Here is a 26753-nt window from a genome sequence, read left to right as displayed (position 1 = left end):
GGCCTCACCAAGCAGCCAGGAAAGGCCATACAGACAGATACCTGATAGCATGCTCTTCCCACATCCACAAAAGGGGACACAGACCACCTCCCAGGCATAGGAACACACCTCCTAATCCCCATCCCCAATTAAACAACCTTCACCTAAAAAGCATCAACACATCCCAATAGCCTGTGCCTACATGAACATCAGAGTGATGGACCCAAAGGCTAGCCTAGTAAAGGACTGGATAGTGAAAGAGCACCCTCCTGTCAGCAATTTTCACTGGGGGAAGGGGGTGTCACGGCAGGAGGGATTGAGCACCCTCCCGCCGGTGATTTTCAACTGGGGGTGGGGGCATCCTAGCAGGAGGGATTGGGCACCCTCCTGCCGGCGATCTTCAGGAGTGGGTGGGGGGTGTTTTGGGCAGGAGGGATTGGGCATCCCTCCGGCCGCATTCATTTGGGGTGGGGATGGGGACTGGCGACTGCGATAAGCTTAGCGGCTGCGTCTATTTACAATATAGGCCTTCATTTTGCTGGCCTACATTGTAAGCATCTCCCGCTGGACTAGGGAGATGCACACGGCCGGCTAGGTTTGCCTAAGGTGACTTCCGGGGCAAACCACGCCTACGGCTAGCCTTAGGCGGGCATGCGGGCCTCCCTAGGCTCCTGGGGGTGCCTCCAGTGTAAGCGGCCTGCCTTGGGAGCTTTTTTTCTAAAAATGTGCATCCCGATTGGCTGGTTAGACAGCGGTAGGATGCCTACTGCTGTCTACAGGACAGTTTATAGAATCAGGGCCTAAAAGCTTATTAAGTACAAAAAGTTGTACCAGTAGACTAAATTTCAGCCTGATGTTAGTAATACCGTATTTCCCCATGTACTGTATAGGCCGCTCCACATGATAGGCTGCCCCATTCTATAGGCCGCAGAAAATGCCGATTTATGTTTTAAAACTATTAGATAAGCCGCCCCATTAGATAAGCTGTGGCGTTACTGGAGTAGCTGAACTTTTTTGAAATCATCCCCCCCCCCGTACCTTTTTAAATCCTCCTTAAATACCTCCCTCACTGGACTGCTGCCGGCTGCATCCTCCAGTCTCACTGTGCAGGACAGGAGCGATGTTTTCGATCTCAAGCCTGGCCCCACGCCGCTTCCTGAATGGCTGCCGTCGTGAGAACTGACAGCAGCCATCAGGAAGCGGCATGGGGCCAGGCTTGAGATCGAAAACATTTCTCCTGCCCTGCATAGCAAGATTGGAGAAGGCAACCATCCAGCGAGGGAGGTATTTAAGGGGGATTCAAAAAGGTACGGGGGGGAGTGATTTATAAAGAGGGGGAGCTCTTCCAAAAAAAGTTCTGACACAGAACATAAGATCTTTAGGAAATGATTACCTCTTACCAGACATCTGTATGTTTCCTCCAGCATTCTGTCTTTTCCAACAACTCTAAATACTGACTGAATACCACTTAAATAATTATGGACATGCTAAGTCACATGCATTTGGTATGTGACACATGCATTCAGGCCTCTTCTCCAGCTCACACACATGTCTTTAGATAAGCCGTCCCATTTAAGCAAGTTGCACCCAATACACAGGTTTGTAAAATCAATGTATAAGCCGCGGCCTATACATAGGGAAATATGGTACTCTGTGTACAGGGGGCCCTTGAAGTTGCTCATTTGTTTCATACAACACACCCAAAAGTTTTAAAGCCTCTACTTAGGCACCTCTTACTACATGAATTTCAGATTTTAGGGGTTGAAACTTTGCATGGCTTAGTGCCATAAGTTAGGGTACCGACATGCCAAGTTTCATTAAAATTGATTTACTAGAGTGGGCTAACATCAAGTAATACAGTACATTCTGTTCTATAAAATTGGATCTGTAGTAAATAATAATTGTTTGTGCCTTTAAAAAGTGTAATTTATTCTTTTGGATGATTATTTAAAAGTTTGATACTTTTCTGGATGTTTTGTTGCCATGTAATGGTTGGTTTTAATCAACAAGCACTGTACTGTAGATATAAATACATCTTTTTGTTTTTTAATTTTTATAGGAAGAAGAATTATTTGTGAAGGGAAAGCAGCAGTGTTGATAAAGTGCTGAAATATATTTTTAGAAGAAAATGGAGAAAACTGAGCAAAGTGTAGATGCAAGTGATGTAAGAATGGAATATCTACAGAAGTACACTCTTTTGTCCTTGAAATTAAAGTCAGAGAAATGGACAAAATTCTTGACAATGGAGGATAACAAGGTTGCAGTTTCTACGTTTTTTGATAAACAGGAGCCACTTATACTTGTTATATCCACCAGTGCTGCAGGCCTTCTGTCTGCTAGTTTAGGTTTTCCAGCCATTCTTAAAAACAAAGGAGTCTACTTTGTGAAAAAGAGCAAGGGAAACATTACCAAGGACAATGTCAAGACAGCCCTTCTGGTGGGAGACATCAGCAACTATCCAGTGGAGCAGCTCAACACAGTTGTAGAAGAGGTAGGCCATGTGGTGTTGGGGGGGACATCGAAAGAGCCTTCATGAGCTTAGCATTGAGGAAAATGGTATATAATAATAATAATAATTTTATTTCTTGTATACCGCTATACCGTGAGGTTATGTATATAGAAATGGAGAGAAGCATGTTTATGTTTATTGAAAGCTTCTTTATCCCAGGTCAAGCAGGCAGCTCGGTACGGCCAGTAAGAAAGTGAACTGTCAATTTAAGTTTTAAGAAACTTTGCGACTGCCCACACCATGTGTGCTCGAGTGCCACTTGCGATATCTCGGTTCTTTGTTTTCCGCGGAGCAAAGAAGTCTCTTTTGGACTGACTCTGTCAGTCAGCGTTGCCTTCCTGCTTTTGCATATTATCTTGTTTTATCTTATTTAATTTGTTTTCTTTGAGTTTCTTTACTTTTATTTTCCCCCCAAAAAGAAAGAACAACCTTTATTTTGTTCTAAGTCTCTGGGCTTCGGCCCTTCAGTTTTTTCTGAGTTTAATCTCGCTGAAGAGATTTTCCCCATGTCCAAGCCTGCGACGGGCTTTAAAAAGTGCTGCAGGTGTCAGCGGCCCATTTTGATCACCGATCCTCATAATTGGTGTATCGAATGTTTAGGTCCTGACCACTGAATAGAGTCTTGTATTCGCTGTTCCACACTGAAAAAGTGCTCCATTAAGACTTATTGGATTCAGCAGGAGAAGTTGTTTGGCTCGAGCATGGACACCAGGGTACCAGAGCCATCGATGATACCTCCTGCATCAACATCAGGGAGTCTATCTTCATCAAAGACTAAGGGTTCTACTTCCCAACAAGTGTCGAAGGTATCTACAGCATCGCGTCTCTCGATGCAGGCTGCTCATCGACACCACCGTTCTACATCGCAGGATGTCTCCCTCTCTAGGTGACTTATCTGCATACTCAAATGACTTAACACATAGGCCTCTTCTATTAAACTGCGCTAGCAGTTTCTAGCGTGGGGAGCCGTGCTGAATGGCCCGTGTTGCTTCCGACACTCACAGAGTTCCTATGAGCGTCGGGAGCAGCGCAGGCCATTCAGTACAGCTCTCTGCGCTAAAAACTGCTATTACAGTTTAAAAGAAGAGGGGGTTGGTCACAAGAACTTTCAAGCAGTGCTCAGAGAATGTTGATGTCAGACCAGACACCGGGACAAACCCAAGTATTTGAGTGTCTATGACTTAACTCTTAATCATTGAAGTTGCGATTTGTAAATTTGAAAAGATTCACTATTTGCCGGGGGGAGGGAGGGGAAGCAGGGAAGAAAGGAAAGCAAAATAGCAGCTGCTGCACGGGAGACAGAAGGAAGGAGGGCAGGAGATATGTGGGCGTCATGTTTCCCCTACCAATGGTTTTCATACCCACTGGGGTATGCATACCTCGGGTTGGGAACTTCTGTCTTAGATTCTAAGTTGCTTGTCTCACTGACTCAAATTGTTTTAGGTTTACTAATTTCTGCTCTATAGTATTTATGATTGGAATATGTGAAAATACCATGAATGTTTACATAAAAAAATTATTAGAGTAAAAGACACATCGCCATTAATCCCCCTCAAAATACTCCCTCTCGCTTCGAACTAGAGAGCTGCATGGGAACGGGGACGACGAGAATCCCGCGGGACCCGCGGGGATCCTGTGGGTTCCCCCTTCGGGTCACGGGGATCCCGTTGGGACGTCCCCTAGGGTCGCGGGGATTCCGTGGGGACGCTCCTCGTGGTCTCGGGGATCCCGCGGGGTTCAATACAACTTGAGCCGCGAGGCTCGTCTGATTTTCCTACCTGCCCTGCCGCGAGGCTCGTCTTCCATTTCCTGCCTGCCCTGCCGCAGCACACATAGCCAATTGGAAGTCTTCCCCAATGTCAGTGCTGACGTCGGAAGGAGGGCTTAAGGAAGACTTCCGGTCGGCTATGTGTGCTGGGGCAGAGCAGGCAGGAAATGGAAGACGAGCAGTGTTCTCCCTAGCACCCGGTTGTCCCCCTTGCCAGCTCAGCCGGTGCTTGTGACTTGTCCTGTCTAATGGCATGGCTTTAATTTTGTGACACTCTTGAGGTTTCCCTGCTGTGGCACACTGGTTGGGAACCTCTGTTTTATCTGTTAATTGTCTTTGCCTGCCCATTTTGTCACTTCCTGTATTTATTGCCCCTGCTTTCCTTTGTCTTTCTCCCCCCCCTCCAAGTTCCTATATCTCTGTTGATTTTCCTTGTGATGGACAAACATTGAATAGAAAAGTTGTTTCAGCAAAGGCACACTCTTTCTTCAATATGAAGATGACCTCTTTGTATGACTGGTGCTTCTGTTTGACTTCCATTTTGGTTTTGCTTTAATTTACCTTTGGGGGGTGGGGAGTTAGGGAGAGTTAGGGACGGAGGGGATTCCTCGCGGGGATGGCTAGGGACGGAGGGTATTCCTCGCGGGGACGGGTGGGGACGGAGGGATTCCTCGTGTGGATGGGTGGGATTTTGGTGGGGATGGGTGGGATTTCTGTCCCCGCGCAACTCTCTACTTCGAACACTTATCCTATCTGGAATTTCTCTTTCATGAGTGTCTTTAGTTGTGCTGTTGTGGTTGCTTCATTGTCCTTTTGTCTCCCATCTGTCTGTCTCATTTATCCCTTTTTTTTAATATGCCAGTTATTAGTTGATGTTTCTTTGTAATTTGATTTTTAAAAAAAAATTATTAATGGTATTGTTAATGGTATTTTTATTATGTTCATGCTCTTTTTTTATATATATTGTAAACTCGCTTAGAAATTAGATAAGCAATTAAATCAAATTTTAATAAAACCTTGAAATCTTGAAAACATTTACCTTTCATGCTCATTTTGACCAAACTTTCGGCGTTCCTCAAGGCTCTATTCTTTCTCCTTTACTATTCAATATTTTTCTTACTCCTCTTCTCACTTTAGCTCAGTCCATTGTTTTATTATCTTTGCTTACGCAGATGACATCCAACTTCTTCACCCTGTTGATTCTTTAAATATTAGCGAAATACAAGAAATTAACACCAAACTAGATAAAATCAGTGACTGGCTTCACATAAACAGACTTTCCCTTAACATCAATAAATCCTGTGGTATACTCTTCCCAATCAGAAACAATGAAATGATAAATGGACAAATCTTTATTAAATCTTGTCCGATAAAAATGGAATCAAAATAAAATTGCTCGGGTCACGTGATGAAGCAGTGCTGAGCGGTGGCTTCTTGCTCGAGCTCCGACCCTCACCCACCTAACTTTGCTCTTTTCTACTGCTTTTTCTGCCTGCCACGCTTTAGTCATATCTTAGCTTGAACATAAGAACATAAGAATTTGCCTCCGCTGGGTCAGACCAGAGGTCCATCGTGCCCAGCAATCCGCACCCGTGGCGGCCCATCAGGTCCATGACCTGTCATGTTATCTTGATTTAGCCCTATAGCCCCCTTGTTTTTATCTATACTCTTTCCATACTCTTATCTACCCTTATCTGTATCCCTCAATCCCCCTATCCTTTAGGAATCCATCCAATCCCTCTTTGAATCCCCGTAGCGTACTCTGCCCGACCACTTCCTCCGGGAGCGCGTTCCATGTGTCCACAACCCTCTGCGTGAAGAAGAACCTCCTGGCATTGGTTCTAAACTTGTCCCCTTCCAGTTTCACCGAGTGCCCTCTTGTGCCTATGGTTCCCCGTAGTTTGAAGAATCTATTCTTGTCTACCTTCTCCATGCCCTTCATGATCTTTAAAGTTTCTATCATGTCCCCCCTAAGCCTCCTCTTTTCCAGGGAGAAGAGCCCCAGCTTGTCCAGCCTGTCAGCATATGAACAGTCCTCCATACCATTTATCATTTTCGTAGCTCTTCTCTGGACCCTCTCAAGTATCGCCATGTCTTTCTTGAGGTACGGCGACCAATATTGGACGCAGTACTCTAGATGCGGGCGCACCATTGCAAGATACAGTGGCAAGATGACTTCCTTCGTCCTGGTTGTAATTCCCTTCTTAATGATGCCCAGCATTCTGTTAGCTTTCTTCGAGGCCACTGCACATTGCGCTGATGATTTCATGGTTGTATCCACCAGCACACCCAAGTCTTTTTCAAGATTACTCTCCCCCAGCAATGTTCCCCCCATTTTGTAGCTGTACCTCGGGTTCCTTTTCCCTATATGCATGACCTTACATTTTTCCATGTTAAAGCACATTTGCCATTTGTTTGCCCACTCTTCCAGTTTGCTTAGGTCCCTTTGCAGGTCTTCACACTCCTTTGTGTTCCTAACTCTGCTGCAGAATTTGGTATCATCAACAAATTTTATAACTTCACACCTCGTCCCCGTTTCCAAGTTGTTGATAAATATATTGAACAGCAATGGTCCCAGCACCGACCCCTGGGTTTTGCCAGTCGGAGTATTGGCCCTTCACTCCAACCCTTTGTTTTCTGCCGGCCAACCAGTGCCTGATCCATCTGTGTACATCCCCTCCCACCCCGTGGTTCGACAATTTCTTAAGTAGCCGCTCATGGGGGACCTTATCAAAGGCTTTTTGGAAGTCGAGATAAATGATATCTATGGATTCCCCTTTGTCCATCTGGCTGTTTATCCCTTCAAAGAAGTGCAATAGGTTTGTTTGGCACGATCTTCCCTTGCAGAAGCCATGTTGGCTCGGTTTCAGCTGTCCATTTCTTTCTATTTGTTCACAGATGCTATCCTTTATTAATGCTTCCATCATCTTGCCCGGAATCGAAGTCAAGCATTGATGCTATCCTTACCGATAGAGCCTTGACCCACATCGATGTCTACAAGTATAAACTCTATAAATGGGGCAATCGCGCGGGGAAGCTTCTGGCTAATCCTGTTCGACCCTTTAGGAAGGCCACGCATATTTCCCGTATTCGGGAGAGCCCTATGGCACTGCATATGGAGGAGGTTACCATTCAGGAACAATTTGTGCGTTTTTATAGTGACCTGTACAGCTTGGGCCAGTGCGATGCTGTTATGCCAGTTATGCTCCAGTGGCATAACAGATGCCGTGGCGCAAGATTCGTTCTTTAAGGATCTGGACCTTCCCCAGCTCACCGAGGCCCAAAGGGATTTACTCAATGCCCCCATTACCTGTACTGAGATTCAAATTGCTGTTGGTAAGTTGAAATGTGCTAAAGCCGCGGGGCCGGATGGCATGGGGCTGGAGTTTTACAAAATTCTGAAACCTGGGCCTGCCTTGAGTGCCATGTATGCGGATGTGCAGGCTGCGGACCGGCTCCTCCCTGAACAGAATCATGCCCATGTAGTTGTTCTTCCTAAGCTGGGTAAGGACCCGGAGCTCGTGAGATCCTACCGACCCATATAATTGCTTAATCAGGACATGAAGATACTTACAGCCATTATGGCGGGACGGTTGGCTCAGGTGGTTCCTTTTCTTATCCACCCCAATCAGGTGGGGTTTGTACTGGGGCATTTTTCTTCTGCTAATATCCTTAAAGCCTTGGTGGCAATCTGTGAGGGCCGGGGTTGAGCGGAGATGACTTGCTGGCTAGTTTGGACACCAAGAAGGCGTTTGACAAGGTTGTGTGGCCCTATCTTTTTTTGGATTTTACGGCGGTTCGGCATTACCGGTTCGTTCCATGACTGGATTATTCGTTTGTACACCGCTCCGACCGCTCAGTTGCTCATTAACAAATGTCATAGGGCCTTCTTCCCTCTGCGGCAGGGGCGCAGCAGGGCTGCCCTCTGTCCCCCTTGTTGTTTATTCTCTTACTCGAGCCCCTGGCCTCCAAGATCAGAGCTGATCCGGATATCGCGGGTATTCATATAGGGCGGGAGGAGTGTAGGATTACTTTGTTCGCGGACGATATGCTCCTATTTGTTGGCAATGGCCGGGTCTCCACCCCACTTATAACTAATCTTATTGCCTTGTATGGGTCTTTCTCAGGCCTCTTCATCAATTTCAACAAATCCGAAGCCATGCCGGTGTCATCGCCCTGCGCTTCTAGTCATCTACCTAATTTTCACTTTCGATGGGCCACGGGGGAACTTAAATATTTAGGAATTTTCCTTAGCACCGAATGGGCAAATGTATATCGGCATAATATTGTGCTTAACCTTGCCCATCTTCAGGACCTCTGCCTCCGTTAGGGGGACCTCCCCTTGTCTCTCATGGGCAGAGTCACCTTAGTCAAAATGGTCCTGTTATCCAAACTACTATACCCCTTGCAAATGATCCCGCTCTGGATACGGGGGCGGGAGGAGAGGGCTTTTCAATCCTTTATTGGCTCCTTTATTTGGCGTAATCGAAGGGCATTATTAGTTATCGGAGGCTCACTCAAAGCCGGATCAGGGGGGGACTGGCGCTGCCGGATCTTCGGTTGTATAATGTGGCTGCCCTGCTGCGATGGGTTCATGAACTTTTCACTCACACTGTTCGGTTTGCCCCTGAGGCTCTTTTTGCCTCCTGGGTAGCGCCTTACAGCGCGTTGGCGTGCTTGGATCTACCTTGGTGGCGGAGGCCTCGAGTGGAATGTCATTTGGTATAGCTAGACCCATTGAGGCGGGCCCTGCCCTGGTGGAGACGGAAAATTGGGCGGGGGCAGGGCAACTGGGCCTTTCAGTTCTTCCGTGGTAACCCTGAGTTTCCCCCGGGACTGGGTGGCGCTAGTTGCGTGGCAACGCGTTTTGGTACTAGTTTTTATTTGGGCCATATCTGCCCGCCGGGTGTTTTCAGTTCCCTTCTTATGACGACCTCCTTCGCAGCTGGTCTTTGCCTGCTATGCCCTTTTATGCCTACCTTCAACTACGCCATTACTTTGCGGACCACCACCGGAGGAATCCCCTATGTTCTAGTTTCTTAAAAGTGGATCACCTTTTTCGCTCTCTCCACGAGGATTACTGCACAGGTCCTGGACCTGTTGTGCCGCCGCGTGAGCGGACTTCTGGGCATGATGGACCTCAGGTCTGACCCAGCAAAGGCATTGCTTATGTTCTTATGTCTACTTGGTATAGGTTGGCCCGGGAGGAACGGGTGGACTCTCAGTTGTCCACTTTGGCTTCCCAGTGGACTGTGGAGTTTGGTGAGCCCATCAGTATTGCAGGACGGAGGCTGCAAATTACGGACCGGTAAGTCTCACATCGATAGTGAGTAAACTTACGGAAACACTAATCAAACACAAATTAGATACGATCCTGAACGATAAGAATCTATGAGATCCCCATCAACATGGATTTACAAAGGGAAGGTCCTGCTAATCCAATCTAATCAGTTTCTTTGACTGGGTAACGAAAAAGCTGGATATGGGGGAGTCCCTGGACGTCGTGTACTTGGACTTCAGTAAGGCTTTTGATAGTGTCCCATACCGCAGGTTATTGAGCAAGATGAGTTCGTTGGGATTAGGAGAAACATTGACTGCATGGGTTAAAGACTGGCTCAGAGGTAGACTTCAGAGGGTGGTGGTAAATGGTACTCTCTCTGAAACATCGGAAGTGATCAGTGGAGTGCCGCAGGGCTTGGTCTTGAGTCCGATTAAGGGACCTGGCTCAGGGCCTTCGAGGTAAAATTACACTATTCACCGATGACGTTAAACTATGCAACATAGTAGGCAAAAGCACATTGCCTGACAGTATGGCGCAGGACCTACTCTTACTGGAACATTGGTCCACAACTTGGCAACTAAATTTTAATTCCAAAAAGTGTAAGTTCATGCACCTTCGCAGCAGAAATCCATGCAGAACTTACACCCTAAATGGTGAGACCTTAGCAAGAACTGCAGCAGAACGGGACTTAGGAGTGATCATTAGTGAAGATATGAAGAATGCCAATCAAGTGGAGAAAGCTTCATCCAAGACTAGACAAATGATGGGTTGTATCCGAAGAAGTTTTGTCAGCTGGAAGCCTGAAGTTATAATGCTGTTGTACAGATCCATGGTGTCACCTCATCTGGAATATTATGTGCAATTCTGGAGGCCACATTATCAAAAAGATGTGCTGAGAGTTGAGTTGGTTCAGCGAATGGCCACCAGGATGGTCTCAGGACTCAAGGATCTCCCATATGAGGAACGGCTGGGTAAGTTGCAGTTATACACACTCGAGGAACGCAGAGAGAGGGGAGACATGATTGAGATATTCAAATATGTCACGGACCATATTGAGGTAGAAGTAGATATCTTTTTCCTTAAAGGACCTACGGCAACAAGAGGGCATCCGTTGAAAATCAGGGGTGGGAGATTTCATAGCGACACTAGGAAGTATTTCTTCACCAAAAGGGTGGTTGATCATTGGAATGATCTTCCACTGCAGGTAATTGAGGCCAGCAGCATACTTGATTTTAAGAAAAAAATGGGATAAGCATGTGGGATCACTTCAAGGAAGAACTTAGGGGGGTGGGTCATCAGAGTGGGCAGACTTCAAGTTTCAAGTTTATTTGGTGATTTGATTAAACGCCTATCAAAATACTAAGCGTTGTACAATAATAATTAAAACATTGACAAAAATACACAAAGACTAACATCTTAACATACTTCGTAGGGTTTTTTTTTTTTTTTTTTGCTAATCTATAAGGATACATTAGGAAAAGGGGGGGAGAACTACAATATTTATTAAGAAAAGATACAGCAAAGGAAAGAACAGTGGGAGGGGAAATCAAGAGTTGCTGGACTTGAAACGAATAGTCAATTGTATAGTCAATTGTAGGCATCTTTAAATAAGAAGCATTTTAAACTATTTTTAAATTTCTGTAGATTCTTTTCAGATCGTATATATATAGGTAGGGAATTCCAAATCGTGGGGGCAGTTACTGAAAAGATTGTATTGCGTCGAGTACCTATTATTCTTAAGGATGGAATATTAAGAGTATGCTGAGAGGTGGATCTTAGAGCTCTCGGAGGATCGTATAGAATAAGAAGTCTGTCAATAAATGCTGGGGCATGTGTTTGTATTGTTTTGAAAGTTAGAAGTGCTATTTTAAATGTTATTCTGTATATGATGGGTAACCAGTGGGCTTTTTGTAAAAGAGGAGTGACATGATCATGTTTCTTTGAACCTGATATAAGTTTGATAGCTGTATTTTGAATCAATTGTAAACGTTTTATGTCCTTTAGGTTTATCCCTTTCAGTAGAGAATTACAGTAGTCCAGTTTGGCTATCACAAGGGAATGAATTAGTGTAGTAAGGGATTTGGCATCGAGAAGGGGGGCCAAAGATCTAATCATCCTTAATTTGTAAAAACAGTTTCTGACTAGAGCACTAATTTGTGAGCGAAATGTGAGTTTATGGTCAATTATCACACCTAAGATTTTTATAGTAGTGGTTGGTTTAAGTGGAGTGTTATCGATTGAGATAGGAGCAGTTAATTGTAACCCTTCTTTCCATGAGACTTGTTGGGCCGTGGCCCTTTTCAGCTGTCATATTCTATGTTTCTGTGACCTCTTGGCTGCTTGCTTTGCCGATATCACTAGGGGCGCACGGACCGCTCAGCTACAGGAATTACAGTTCAAGTTGCTACACTGTACGTACTTTACTAGGACCCGGGGGGCACGGGCGTGCTTATGGGATTCAGATGTGTGTGTAAAGTGCAAGTGATTGCGGGGGACTCTCTTGCATATGCTGATTGAATGCCCACAGCTGCATACTTATTGGAATGGGGTCTTGGATTTTCTGGTTGAGATTGTGGGGGGGTGCCCTTTCAGTGGTCCTATCTGCTCCTGGTTCTGGGCTGTGAGGGGGAGGTGGGAGACTAGGGTCTGGAGATGGAGCACTGGCGTTTCCTCTACACTGCCTTATTGGTGGCTAAGAGGGGGGTGCTCCGGATGTGGATGGATGAGTGTGTCCTAGAGATGCTGGGCTAGCAAAGGTCCCTTGCTGAGGTGGCATGCTGGGAGTTTCGTGGTGCAAGGGTGGGCGTGGCCTCATCTCAGCGGCTGTATCACTCTGTCTGGCAGGCGGCCCTAGAGGGGATTCCCTCCCTGTGATGGCTTCCGCCTTCTTTTCTTTTCTTTCTTTTCCAATCACTCGGGGTGGGGGGAATGGGGGGTTGGGAGTGTGTGAGTGTGGGTATGCGTCAGGGTGTGCATGTGTGTCTCTGTTTAGGGGGGTCCTCTTCTTTTCTGTTTCAAAATTGGAAAATGGTGAACTAGCGGTTTTCTCTATTTGTTCTTTGCTACTAGTTTGGTGGTTGGTTTGATGGGGACTGAAATTGGGGGGGGGGGTATGTGGGGTTTGTCCTCCGCCCCGTTATCATGCTTGAATTGCCTCTGGTTTTGTATCTCCATCTACCCTTTGTGCCCTGTTGGCCTGCACTGTATGTTCACCTTATTTTCTGTCTAATAAAAATCATTTCAAACAAAAAAAAATAAAATTGCTCGGAGTTATTCTAGACAAAGATTTAACCTTTCATGACCAGATAAGCTCTGTTGTAAAAGCCTGTTTCCACAAACTTCGGCTCATTCGTTCCTTAACCTCAATTCTTGAAACTGATGCAATTACAACCTCATTCACTCACTGGTCATTTCTCATTTAGATTACTGTAACTCTCTATATAACGGAACCACTCAAAAAGAATTATGTCGTCTGCAGCTCATTCAAAACACAGCAATTAAACTTATCTATAAGGTTGGGAAATATGATCATGTCACTCCTCTTCTGCAAGAAGCTCACTGGCTACCCATTACCCACCGTATCACCTATAAAACATTAATGCTGGTCTACAAAATCAAACTTTTGCGTCTCCCATCTTTTCTCGATAAACCCATCATCCCTTTTTGCCCTTCCCGGGCTCTTAGATCGGCTGATCAGAATCTACTGACCATACCTTACATCAAAGAATTCTGTTACTCTAGAAAAACAAATTTCTCCGTTGTAGCTCCAACTTTATGGACCGCCATGCCACTTCAACTCCGCCTTGAAAATTCACTCGACAAATTCAAGATTAAACTAAAAACGTTTTAAATATTTAAATATTTCTTCTCCAACAGCTAGCAAACTAAATATGAACCGCTTTTAAGAAGTGATCCCCTTTCCTGATGTTATATCCTCCCCCTCTCTTCCTCTCCTTTTAATTTGTTTTTTTAAAGATGTAATTATTAACTTTCCCTTCCCCTTTCCCCCTCAAGCTCATGTTCATATTTGTCATTTCTCCATTTAATGTTCACATTTCCCCTCCCCTTATAATAATTTATTTTTAACCTTTCATTTTTAACATTGTAAACCGGCCAGGTGCCCGTCGATGGTCAGAATATTAAAATTAATGAACTTGAAATTACTGTACCAGAAGCAATGTGTGACACGGAGTGTTGTCATAATGGAGGATGAAACCATTTGCCCGTTTCTCAGGTCACACTCATTCACCTTATCTTCAAATCTGTTCCCTAATAGTCAATCGTCTGTTTGATTGAATCATTTTGCTTACTCTTTCAACATTTTCTTGGGTTTTAGATATTGAAGGACGTCCCAATCGCTCCTTGTCTTCAACCGATTCCCAAGCATTACAAAATCACTCAAACCACTTGTAAACCGTCTTCATGGTCATTGCAGCATCACCATAAACTAATTTTAAAATTTTGTGTGTTTCTTTAGCACTTTTTTGCAGTTTAAAACAAAATTAAATTTTAATGTGTTGTTCATGATCCATGATTTACAGCACACTTTAAAAAAACGCCTTCGCTTAACCGTAGCTCACAATCGACTGACTGCACCAAAAAAGCTGAAACTTGTCACACACTGTTACTAACGTCTGACGCATCGCTTCCTGTATTGAAGATCCCTGCCTTTCCATTGGATGGTGCATGGCAGCAGCATTCACCATATTTTTTTTAATCACACCTTGTATATCCCTTAATAAGAAACGGAGTATTTTCCTTATTAATCAAGGCAAATTTAAAGAAATTTAAATATGTTTAAAACTTATTCTGTATTGCCTGGTAGACCAGTGCAGTTCTTTACTGAAGGGTTATATCTCACTGTGACCAGCAGGTGGAGACTGAGACCAAACTTTGATTGTAGTATATTAGCTGAGATTCCCCCCTCCTAACCCAGTCTTTTCTCAGTCTCGAACAGGTGAGATAGGAAAATTAAGGCTCCCCCTTGTTGGAATTTGTTTTAGGACTCCTGGTCCCCTTTTGGTGCCAGACGGAGCTTGGACGGATCCTGTTTGGGGGGGCATTTGACCTTGGGGGTGTTAAACCTGGTGGGTCTCGAGCGGGGTCCCTCTCCCCACTTTCTCCACCTCCCCAAATTTTTGTAGAGGTGCCTCAGCTGGCAGCCTGGCCACCGATACCTGTCAGGCCTCCGGATTTGAGAGCCAGTGGAGTCTGTTCTGAAAAAACAACAACAAAAAACTAAATCCTGAGGCTGTGCCGGTCTAAAAGGGCTGCTTCCCTTTATATTTGTTGTCTTTTTCAACTAACTGGCACTTATTTTACAGCCAGGAAGCAGTTTTAGCACAATGAGCACTTTGCAGGGGAAAAAGTGCTCCAGATGCAAGGCACTCGCAGCCAGCCTGTGCAAGCGTTGTACAGGCCAGAGTGGTGGGGGATCCTTGTCGGCATTGGGTGCCACTGCAAGCACCTCACGAGTCAGCAGCTGATCACGGGGAAGCCCGGGCTTCCCCCGATGCCAATGCGGGAGGTTTCCCAGTCACCGCCGGTCAGGATAAAAAAAGGTTTCCCCTTACCACTGGAGCGGCTGGGGACTCCCTTATTGCTGCTGCCGGCTCACGTGCTTTAGCGTCTGGGAAAGTTCAGGTTTCCCAGACGCTACAGGCCTCTGGAGCTCCAATTTTGGCTGTTTCGGCGGGAAGCAACTCCATTATTTTTGTGTCCTCAGGTGACCTTCCTTCTTGTATTGGAGAGGCAGGGGCAGGTTTCTGCTGGGTCCCCTGCTGTGGCAGGAAGTCCCTTGGGGCTGCCAGGGGTTTTCTCCCCATAATTTGTTTTTAGCACTCTGTAAAGCTTATGTGCTTGCAGCCAGAAGTCCTGCTTCTGCTAGGGGGTGGGGGGGGGGAGGTTGCCCTAAACGTCTTCTCTGGTTCGGCCCCAGAGAGTGTCGGTTTTGTCCCCCACTACTCTTCTCTCATCCAAGCGGCCGCAAGTCTCTTGGGACAAGGATTTTTGTCAGGAGGAGCTCAAGGTGATAGATGAGGACCTGGAACTTTGGGGTAAACACCAGGATCCTCTTGGCACGGATTCTGTCAGCGGTGGTTTTGTGCTTCCGCCAGCTGGTGAGGATGCATTCGTGGTGCACATTTTTCAGCCAGACAAACTTCATGAGCTTATTCTTCAGGTCTCCTCAGTGCTACGGTTTGAGGATACCATGATGGAACCCCCGCGTGTGGTGGACCCCTTGCTTTGGGGGATCTGCTCTGGTTCCCGCTCTTTCCCTATGCATCAGGATTTTCAGGACATTGTGCTCACTCATTGGCAGGTGCCGGAGGCCCCTTTTCGCTTTATGCATTCTATGGCCCACCTGAATCCCATCCCGGAGGGGGATCTGGACACTTTGAAGTCGCCTGTAGTGGACGCGATGGTCTCGGCCATCGCGAAGCAACATACTGTGCCTGTTGAGGGTGGCTCTGCTTTGCTGGTCCCTGAGGAGCATAAGTTGGAGTCCCTCCTTAAGCAGAGTTTTGATGTTTCTGCCCTGGCAGTCCAGGTGGCAATGTGTTGCGTGTTGGGTGCTCGGGCTTGTTTTTGATGGGCCGAGCGTGTTCTTGACCGTGAGTCTGATAACTGGGAGTTAGTGGAGCAAGAAGATGCTAAAATTGAGATGGGTGCTTCTTATTTCTCAGATGTCTCTTGCGAGCTTCTGCCAAGTCTATGGCTTTCGGGGTGGCTGCACATTGTACCTTGTGGCTTTGAGCATGGTTGGCAGATGCGGCTTCCAAGGCTAAGCTGACGAAATTCCCCTTTAGGGAGTCTTTCTTGTTTGGAGAGGATTTGGATAAGTTGGTCCAGACATTAACTGACTCTAAGGTGCTTCGCTTGCCTGAAGACAGGGCTAGGCTGCTGGCATGGGGTGGCTCAGCTCGAGGGCACGTATGTGACTTCCGGCTCTGCCTGGTCGAGGGGCTTCTTCCTTTCCGGGCTCTGGGGTCTCCCAGGGCCGTTTCTTTCAGCACATGCAGTCCTTTTGTGGGGCCCATTGGGGAGCTGGTTCTTCCTCCACAGGTTCCCCGGCTGCCCGTCCTGCCCAATGACTCCTTGCTAGCACCCACTCTGATTCTGGTAGGTGCCCGGCTGCACAACTTCTATCTAAAGTGGGCAGAGATCGCTTCTGATCAGTGGGTCCTGGAGGTGATTCGGGATGGTTATGATCTGGAGTTCGCCCAATCATTTTCTAGCTTCTCCCTGTCAGGCAGTGTGGAGGAAGCAGACTTTTCGCCAAACCCTTCAAACATGGCTAGATCTCAAAGCAGTTGTTCCAGTACCCCTCAGGAGTGTTGCACTGGCAGGTACTTGATTTACTTTGTGGTGCCCAAGAAAGAAGAGACTTTTTGGCCCATCTTAGATTTGAAAGGGGTCAACAGGGCTCTCGGGGTTCCATCTTTCTCATGGAGACACTGCGGTTAGTGATTCTGGCAGTTCAGTCAGGGGAGTATCTGCCTTCTCTCGATCTGACAGAGGCCTACTTACATGTTCCAATCTGGGCCTTCCATCAGCACTTCCTTCGCTTTGCGATTTTGTGTCAGCACTTTCAGTTTTGTGCGCTTCCTTTTGGTCTGGCCACGGTGCCGTGGACATTCACCAAGGTTATGATGGTCATAGTGGCGGAGTTGCGCAAAGAGGGCATTCTGGTTCATCCCTACCTAGACGACTGGTTGATTTGAGCGAAGTCGTTCCAGGAGAGCGCCCGAGTCACGGCTCGGATGGTGGAGTTTCTGCAGTCACTGGAATGGGTAGTCAACCTTTCCAAGAGCCAGTTGTCTCCATCTCAGTGTCTGGAGTATCTAGGAGTGCTGTTTGACACCTCCAAGCAAATTACAATCTCAGATTCGCCTACTTATGGTGTCCTGGTGTCCTCGGGCGCAGGATTTCCTCCAAGCCTTGGGGTTAATGGCGGCTTCCCTAGACATGGTGAGGTGGGCTCAAGCCCACATGTGTCCTCTTCAGTATTCTCTGCTTCGGAGGTGGTCACCCCAGAGGCACAGTCTGGATCACCCTGTTCCTCTGAGGGGCTTGGATCGCTGCAGTCTTCGTTGATGGCTCCAGACCCCCCCCTTTATTTCAAGGGGCGAGTCTGGATCAGCCCCAGTGGATGGTGCTTGTTACGGATGCCAGTCTCCTTGGTTGGGGAGCTCAGTGTTTCGGTCATTCAGCTCAGGGCACCTGGTCCATGGAGGAGGCGTCCTGGTCGATCAGTGTTCTGGAAACCAGAGCCATCCATCTGGCATTGTTAGCCTTCCAGTCCTTCTTGATGGGCAAGTCAGTCCAAGTTCTCTCGGACAATGCCATGGCGGTGGCCTATGTCAATCGTCAGGGGGGCACCAAAAGTTGTCTGGCTAACGTCATTCCACTCCACAAAAAGGGATGCAGGACGGAGGCTGAGAATTATAGACCGGTGAGTCTCACATCGATATTGAGTAAACTTATGGAAACACTAATCAAACGCCAATTGGATACGATCCTGAACGAGGAGAATCTACGAGATCCCCATCAACATGGTTTTACGAAGGGAAGGTCCTGCCAATCAAATCTGATCAGCTTCTTTGACTGGGTAACAAGAAAGCTGGATATAGGGGAGTCCCTGGACGTCGTGTATTTGGACTTCAGCAAAGCGTTTGATAGCGTGCTACACCGCAGGTTATTGAGCAAGATGGGTTCGATGGGACTGGGTGAAACATTAACCGCATGGGTTAGGGACTGGCTTAGAAGTAGACTTCAGAGAGTAGTGGTAAACGGTACTCTCTCCGATACGACGGAGGTGATCAGCGGAGTGCCGCAGGGCTCGGTCTTGGGCCAGATCCTATTTAACATCTTCGTAAGAGACTTGGCTGAGGGGCTTCGAGGTAAAATTACATTATTCGCCGATGACGCCAAACTATGCAACATTGTAGGCAACCGCACAACAGATGAAAACACAGTGCCCGACAATAGCTCAATGCCCGACAGTATGACGCAGGACCTACTCCTGCTAGAGCATTGGTCAAAGACTTGGCAACTAAGTTTCAATGCCAAAAAATACAAGGTCATGCACCTTGGTGGCAAAAATCCATGCAGGACTTACACCCTAAATGGTGAGATCCTAGCAAGGACTGTAGCAGAACGTGACTTGGGGGTGATCATTAGCGAAGACATGAAGACTGCCAATCAAGTGGAGAAAGCTTCATCCAGGGCTAGACAAATCATGGGCTATATCCGTAGAAGTTTTGTCAGCTGTAAGCCCGAAGTCATAATGCCATTGTACAGATCATGATGAGACCCCATCTGGAATACTGTGTACAATTCTGGAGGCCACATTATCAAAAAGATGTGCGGAGAGTTGAGTCGGTTCAGCAAATGGCCACCAGGATGGTCTCAGGACTCAAGGATCTCCCGTATGAGGAACGATTGGGTAAGTTGCAGCTGTACTCACTCGAGGAACACAGAGAGAGGGGAGATATGATCGAGACGTTCAAATATGTCACAGGCCATATCGAGGTGGAAGAGGATCTCTTTTTCCTTAAAGGACCCACGGCAACAAGAGGGCATCCGTTGAAAATCAGGGGTGGGAAATTTAATGGCGACACCAGAAAATATTTCTTCACCGAAAGGGTGGATGATCGCTGGAATAATCTTCCACAACAGGTAATTGAGGCAAGCAGCGTGCCAGATTTTAAGAAAAGATGGGATTGGCATGTGGGATCTCTTCATGGAGGTAGTTAGGGGGTGGGCCATTAGTGTGGGCAGACTAGATGGGCCGTGGCCCTTTTCTGCCATCATGTTCTATGTTTCTGTGGTGGGATAGGAGGCAGCTCTGCTCATGACCTGGGCAGAGTCTCATCTTCGGGACATCTCGGCCTCCCACATAGTGGAGTGGAGTGGAGAATGTTCAAGTGGATTTTCTCTGTCATGTGCTAGATCCTGGAGAGTGGTGTCTAGGTCATGCAGCCTTCCAGTTACTAGTGCAGACTTGGGGTCAGCTCCTGAATTTGTTTAGTGACCACAAGTATCAATGCCAAAACACCCCGCTTCTTCAGTCATCGCAGAGACGGTCAGGCCGAGGGGCTGGATGCTCTAATTCAGCCGTGGCAGATGGAGGGTTTTCTGTATGTATTTCCTACATAGCCGTTAGTGGGCAGAGTTCTTCTCCACATTGTTCGGCATCCTGAAGGCCCTGGACTGGCCCAGGCGTCCATGGTACATGGACCTGGTTCAACATGTTGTGGCGGATCCTCTTCTGCTCTCGACTGATCTTCTGACTTAGGGCCCCATTCCAGTGTTCAATTCGGGTCCCTTTTGTCTTTCGGCTTGGCTCTTGAAAGGGAACACCTAGGTAAGAAGGGGTATTCAGATTAGAGAATGACACGGTGGCGGGTTACCCGCGGCTAGCCGCATTTAGCCGTGGGTAACCCGCCAAAACGGGGAAGAAAAAATAGTGGCCTCTGCGGGACGGGGACAAGGCCTTTCATCGCCTCGTGGAGCAGTGAATGGACTTGTTCCCGCAGTGAGGCAATCAAGATCGCGCGGTCCCCGCCATCTCCCTCCCTCCACCTCACCTTTGAATTGGAAGAGCACCGCCGGTTGAATTTCTGCCGGTCCGCGCGAAGAAAAAAAAAAAAAGCCTCTCCTTTTCTCCTGCTCCTACCACCATGCTGCAGCTACTAAAGCCGACAGGAAGTCTATACAACGTCAATTCTAACGTCGGAGAACGTTCTGGGCCAGTCAATCGCTGCCTGGCTGGCCCAGAACGTCCTCTCTGACTTCAGAATTGAGTCGGAAAGAAGACTTCCGACTTTAGCAGCTGCAGCATGGCGGTAAGAGAAGGGGAAAAGGACGGATGCTTTTTTTTTTTTTTTTTGAACGGCAGGGAGGCAGCAGGCTGGCTTTGGCTAGGGAGGGAGAAAGGTAGACAGGCACAGCCAGGCAGGCAGGCAAGCTTCGGGGGTGGGAGTGAGACAAAGTGTGGAAGACAGTGAGAGGGACATAGGAAGGAGGCACTAGGGGCACTAAAGACATGGGAAGGAGGCACTGGGGGCACTAAAGACAGGAAGGGGCACTTAAGGACATGGGAAGGAGGCACTGGGGGCACTAAAGACATGGGAAGGAGGCACTGGGGGCACTAAAGACAGGAAGGGGCACTAAGGACATGGGAAGGAAGCACTGGGGCACTAAAGACATGGGAAGGAGGCACTGGGGGCACTAAAGACAGGAAGGGTACTAAAGACATGGGAAGGAGGCACTGGGGGCACTAAAGACATGGGAAAGAGGCACTGGGGGCACTAAAGACAGGAAGGGTACTAAGGACATGGGAAGGAGGCACCGGGGGCACTAAAGACATGGGAAGGAGGCACCGGGGGCACTAAGGACATAGGAAGGAAAGAGGGAGGGAATAGAAAGGGACAATTCTTGGGCCTGAGTGCAGAGAGAAAGAAATGAAAGAAAGGATACACAGACAGAAGGAAACGCAACCAGAGACTCATGAAATCAATCACCAGACAGCAAAGGTAGGAAAATGATTTTATTTTCAATTTAGTGATCAAAATGTGTCAGTTTTGAGAATTTATATCTGCTGTCTATATTTGTCTATTTTTCTATAATTACTGAGGTGACCGAGCTTGCGGAGATGGGGCAGAAACAGGGTTTTAAAATTTTAGTCCTAGTAGTTTGCCGGTCCACAAAATAATTCTTTTATTTCTGCCGGTCCACGGGTGTAAAAAGGTTGAAAACCACTGATGTAGAGTATGCCGGCTTTCTTTTTCGCCAAGCCGCGCTCGCATTGATCAATCTTCTCCTCTCTTGCAACTTCTTGTTTCCGGTTGCGTCAGAGGAGAATATTGAACAAATGAGCATGCGGCTGGGCGAAAAAGAAAGCCGGCATACTCTACATCTAAGGTGAGATGGAGGGAGGGAGATGGCGGAACACTGCATTCGGTCGGGTGTCTGCTGTTTTTGTATCACTGCCTGCCTGTGCTCACGTTCCAGATCCTCCTGCATTTTTAGTGTGCACAATTGACCTGATTTGAGCTATAGGTGAACATGGGGGACACGTCATTGAAAGGGAGGACAAGTTAATTGATTTATTTTATGTTCGGTTTTTACTACAGAGCAGAGGCACTGAAACAGATTCTCAGTGCAGTAGTAGTAGTGGCAGAACTCTCTTCTGTCTTCATGGTGTTTCGCAGTACTGAGGCTTATATGGATGCTGCGGGGACGGTGACGGGGCGGTGAATGGGATGGCGGTGACGGTGACGGGGCGGTGAAGGGAACGGCGGTGACGGGGCGGTGCAGAGGATGGTGGGCCGGGGACGGTGCAGTGACGGGGACAGATTTTTTCCCCGTGTCATTCTCTAATTCAGATAAAGTGATCTCAACCCTCTTGGGGTCCCGGATAGAGAATGACACGGGGAAAAAATCTATCCCCGTCACTGCACCGTCCCCGGCCCACCATCCTCTGCACCGCCCCATCACCGCCGTTCCCTTCACCGCCCCGTCACCCTCACCGCCATCCCTTTCACCGCCCCGTCACCGCCACTGCCATCCCATTCACCGCCCCGTCACCGTCCCCGCAGCATCCATATAAGCCTCAGCACTGCGAAACACCATGAAGACAGAAGAGAGTCCTGCCACTACTACTACTGCACTGAGAATCTGTTTCAGTGCCTCTGCCCTGTAGTAAAAACAAAATAAATCAATTAACTTGTCCTCCCTTTCAATGACGTATCCCCCATGTTCACCTATAGCTCGAATCGGGTCAATTGTGCACACTAAAAATGTAGGAGGATCTGGAACGTGAGCGCAGGCAGGCAGTGATACAAAAACAGCAGACACCCGACCGATTGCAGTGTTCCGCCATCTCCCTCCCTCCATCTCACCTTAGATGTAGAGTATGCCGGCTTTCCTTTTCGCCCAGTCGCATGTGCGGGTGCTCATTTGTTCAATATTCTCCTCTGACGCAACCGGAAACAGGAAGTTGCAAGAGAGGAGAAGATTGATCAACTCGAGCAGCCGCGCGAGCGCGGCTTTTTGAACGCGTGCGGCTGGGCGAAAAAGAAAGCCGGCATACTCTACATCAGTGTTTTTCAACCTTTTTACACCCGTGGACTGGCAGAAATAAAAGAATTATTTTGTGGACCGGCAAATTACTAGGACTAAAATTTTAAAACCCTGTTTCTGCCCCATCTCCGCAAGCTCGGTCACCTCAGTAACTATAGAAAAATAGACAAATATAGTGCAAAATATAGCAGCAGATATAAATTCTCAAAACTGACACATTTTGATCACTAAATTGAAAATCAAATCATTTTTCCTACCTTTGCTGTCTGGTGATTGATTTCATGAGTTTCTGGTTGCGTTTCCTTCTGTCTGTGTATCCTTTCTTTCATTTCTTTCTGCACTCGGGCCCAAGAATTGTCCCTTTCTATTCCCTCCCTTTTTCCTTCCTATGTCCTTAGTGCCCCCAGTGCCTCCTTCCCATGTCGTTAGTGCCCCTTCCTGTCTTTAGTGCCCCCAGTGCCTCCTTCCAATGTCTTTAGTGCCCCAGTGCTTCCTTCCCATGTCCTAAGTGCCCCTTCCTATCTTTAGTGCCCCCAGTGCCTCCTTCCCATGTCTTTAGTGCCCCAGTGCCCTCTTCCCATGTCCTTCGTGCCCCTTTCTGTCTTTAGTGCCCCCAGTGCCTCCTTCCCATGTCTTTAGTGCCCCTGGTGCCTCCTTCCTATGTCTTTAGTGCCCCCAGTGCCTCCTTCCCATGTCCTTAGTGCCCCTTCCTGTTTTTAGTGCCCCCAGTGCCTCCTTCCCATGTCTTTAGTGCCCCCAGTGACTCCTTCTCAAGTCCTTAGTGCCCCTTCCTGTCTTTAGTGCCCCCAGTGCCTCCTTCCCATGTCTTTAGTGCCCCTAGTGCCTCTTTCCTATGTCCCTCTCACTGCCTTCCACACTTTGTCCCACCCCCACCCCCGAAGCCTGCCTGCCTGTCTACCTTTCTCCCTCCCTAGCCAAAGCCAACCTGCTGCCTCCCTATCGCTCAAAAAAAAAAAAAAAAAAAAAAGCCTCCCTCCTTTTCCCCTTCTCTTACCTGCATGCTGCAGCTGCTAAAGCCGGAAGTCTTCTTTCCGACTCAATTCTGATGTCGGAGAGGATGTTCTGGGCCAGCCAGGCAGAATTGACATCGGAAAGACTTCCTGTCGGCTTTAGACTGAGAGCAGGGGAAAAGGAGAGGCTTTTTTTAAATTTTTTTTCGGCAGACCGGCAGAAATTCAACCGGCGGTGCTCTTCAATTCAAAGGTGAGGTGGAGGGAGGGAGATGGCGGGGACTGTGCGATCTTGATTACCTCACTGCAGGGACAAGTCCATTCACCGCTTCACGGGGCGGTGAATGGCCTTGTCCCCGTCCCACAGAGACCACTATTTTTTCTTCCCCGTTTTGGCGGGCTACCTGCGACTAAACGCGGCTAGCCGCGGGTAACCGCTACCGTGTCATTCTCTAGTCCCGGAGACTTTCCACCTCTCAGGTTTATGTGTGGGTTTGAGGAGTGGTGTGTGACGTGTGGAGTGGTCTCTTGTCGTGCTTCCTTGCCCAACATCTTAGAGTTCTTGCAGGATGGCCTGGACAGAGGTCTGGCTTGGTCTTCTCTCAGAGTTCAGTTAGTGGCCTTGTCAGCTTTTCGTGGGTTGTTCCGAAGTCAGCATCTGACTGCCATTCCTGATGTCATTTGTTTTTTGTGGGCGGCCAAATTGTTCATGCCTCCCGTAAGTCCATCTGTTCCATCTTGGGATCTTAATCTGGTCTTGTCCGTGCTAGTTCGCCCACTGTTTGAACCTTTGGGTGCCTGCTCGTTGAAGGACCTTATTCTTAAAGCGGTCTTTTTGGTGGCTATTACATCTACTAGACGTGTTTCTCGGCTGCAGGCTTTCTCTTGTAGGTCTCCCTTCCTGGAGTTCTCTAGGGAGTGGGTTGTCTTGCAGCCTGTTCCTTCCTTTCTGCCAAAAGTGGTTTCGCCTTTCCATGTCAGTCAGTGGTCCTCCCAGTGTTAGGTAGCTGGGAGGGGTCTTCCAAGTAGAGACAGTTGCACAAGTTGGATGTCTGTCAGGTCCTTTGCTCTTATGAGCAGCAGACCCAGGAGTTCAGGAAATCAGATCATCTCTTTGTCCTCTTAGTGGGTCCTCGTCAGGGGGATGGCACTTCTAAGGCTACCATTGCTTGTTGGATTAAGGAGACTATTGCTTCTGCATATCTTCTTCAGAAAAAACTTGTTCTGGAATTTCTGAAGGCTCATTCCACTTGGGGTCAGGCAGCTTCTTGGGCTGAGTCTTCTGTAGTGCCTCCGGTAAATATTTGTAAGGCTGCTGTTTGGTCTTCTTTGCATTCTTTTGTCAGACACTACCATGTGGATATTCAGGCGCGTTGGGACGTGGTGTTCGGTGAGCATGTTCTGGTGTCGGCCCTTTGGGGATCCCACCCATGATGGGTACTGCTTTGGTATGTCCCATCAGTAAAGAACTGTATCGGTCTACCAGGGATACAGAAGGAGAAATTAGGTTCTTACCTGCTAATTTTCTTTCTGTTAGCCTGTAGATCGGTACAGTTCCCCCAGCCTATCTGTATTTCTGCGGTGATTGCGGTTTTTGTATGCATGAAGATTTTGCTTTTCCTGTGGGTTCTAGTATTTTTCTAGGGCCGGGGAGATACAAGAACAGTGGCTAAGGCTCAGCTGGCGTAGCTGGTGAGCTGTGGGGAGATTTTCACTGCAGGATTTTAGTTCCATGCATTTTACAACAGTTGTTACTATTTGTTTGTTGTTTTATACTCCTGTTTGGAGTGTTATTACTGTTATATATTAGTTTTTTCCTTAGTTCTGCTTGGCTCTTTGGCAGACTGGGTTAGGAGGGGGAGCCTCAGCTAATAAAGTTTGGTCTCAATCTTCACCTGCTGGTCACAGTGAGATATAACTCATCAGACAAGAACTGTACCGGTCTACAGGTTAACAGAAAGAAAATTAGCAGGTAAGAACCTAATTTCTCCTTTTTTCTGTCAAGCATTTGATGTGTCTAAGGAAATGGAGGTAAAGATTTACTAATATATCTGCAATTATGATGAGATTGATGTTTTGAGTATGAAAGTTACTTGGTGTGAAAGAGTTAGGTCTTTCTTGGATTAGCCACCCTGAAAACAGGCTACTGGGCTTACTGACCCAGTAAGTCTAGTCTTATGTTCTGTTATTTTCTTTTTATATATTGTGTTTTTAATTGTTAACTGCTGTGAGCCATGTGGTATATAAAATTGTAATAAGCATAAACATAACCACTTTGGTGCAGTGGTTAAAGCTACAGCTTCAGCACCCTGGGGTTGTGGGTTCAAACCCACGCTGCTCCTTGTGATCCTGGGCAAGTCACTTAATCCCCCAATTGCCCCAGGTACATTAGATAGATTGTGAGTCCCCTGGGACAGATAGGAAAAATGCTTGAGTACCTGAATAAATTAATGCAAACTGTTCTGAGCTCCCCGGGGAGAATGGTATAGAAAATTGAATAAATAAATAATATTTTGTGATTGCCCCCTCCTTAGGAAGTCTCATTACTTTACCTTTTTATTATATATTTTTGTAAAGATCTGTCTTTCTATGCTGTGACTAGAGGTTTATCTTGGAATTCTATATAACCATATAAGTAAATAATAATAATGATACAGTAGAATCTCAGTTAACTGGCACTCTCAATCGGGAAAAATAAAATCGCCGGGGGTGGTGGGAAGTCCCTCGAAGCACCAGCAGTCCTGGGCTACGAATTCCCCTCCCTCCCTCAAACCCCGAAGTATCGGCAGTCTTGAGCCGTGGGAACCCCTCCTCCCTCCTGACCCGAAGCACCAGTGTGGCAGTAGTCCTGAGCCACAAATCCCTTCTCTCTCAAGCCCCGAACCAACTGAGCCATGAACCTGTCTTCCTCCCGCCCTGTAGCACCAGCGTGGCAGTGATGCGTCGGAGGAAAGTCCCTGCAGGGGCTGGCTGCGAGCAGCCTGTTTTGAGTGCTGCTTCCTGCTGACTGACTGTCGCTTTGAGTAAGGGAGGGAGTGAGGGGGTTCATGGCTGAGGACTGCCGCCTGCTTCTGTTGTTTCAGCGCTTGAGGGAGGGGGGCTTTGCGACTCAGGACCACTGCTGCACTGGTGCTTCGGAGCAAGAGGGAGGGGGGA

General features: G+C 47.4%; 1 protein-coding gene across 1 annotated transcript in view; it reads left to right on the top strand.

Moving 5' to 3' along the window:
* The window catches only part of DNAH17 (dynein axonemal heavy chain 17), a 954442-nt gene that overhangs the window by 32650 nt on the left and 895039 nt on the right, over positions 1-26753 (top strand). Inside the window, exon 3 of the mRNA XM_033960179.1 lies at positions 2039-2470. Coding sequence (XP_033816070.1) covers positions 2108-2470 — 363 coding nt within the window. The 5' untranslated portion in view covers positions 2039-2107. The remainder of the gene's footprint in view (positions 1-2038; positions 2471-26753) is intronic.

The sequence above is a fragment of the Geotrypetes seraphini genome, chromosome 10, assembly GCF_902459505.1.
Source record: "Geotrypetes seraphini chromosome 10, aGeoSer1.1, whole genome shotgun sequence".
NCBI lineage: Eukaryota > Metazoa > Chordata > Amphibia > Gymnophiona > Dermophiidae > Geotrypetes > Geotrypetes seraphini.
This window is presented reverse-complemented; position numbering and strand designations above follow the sequence as displayed.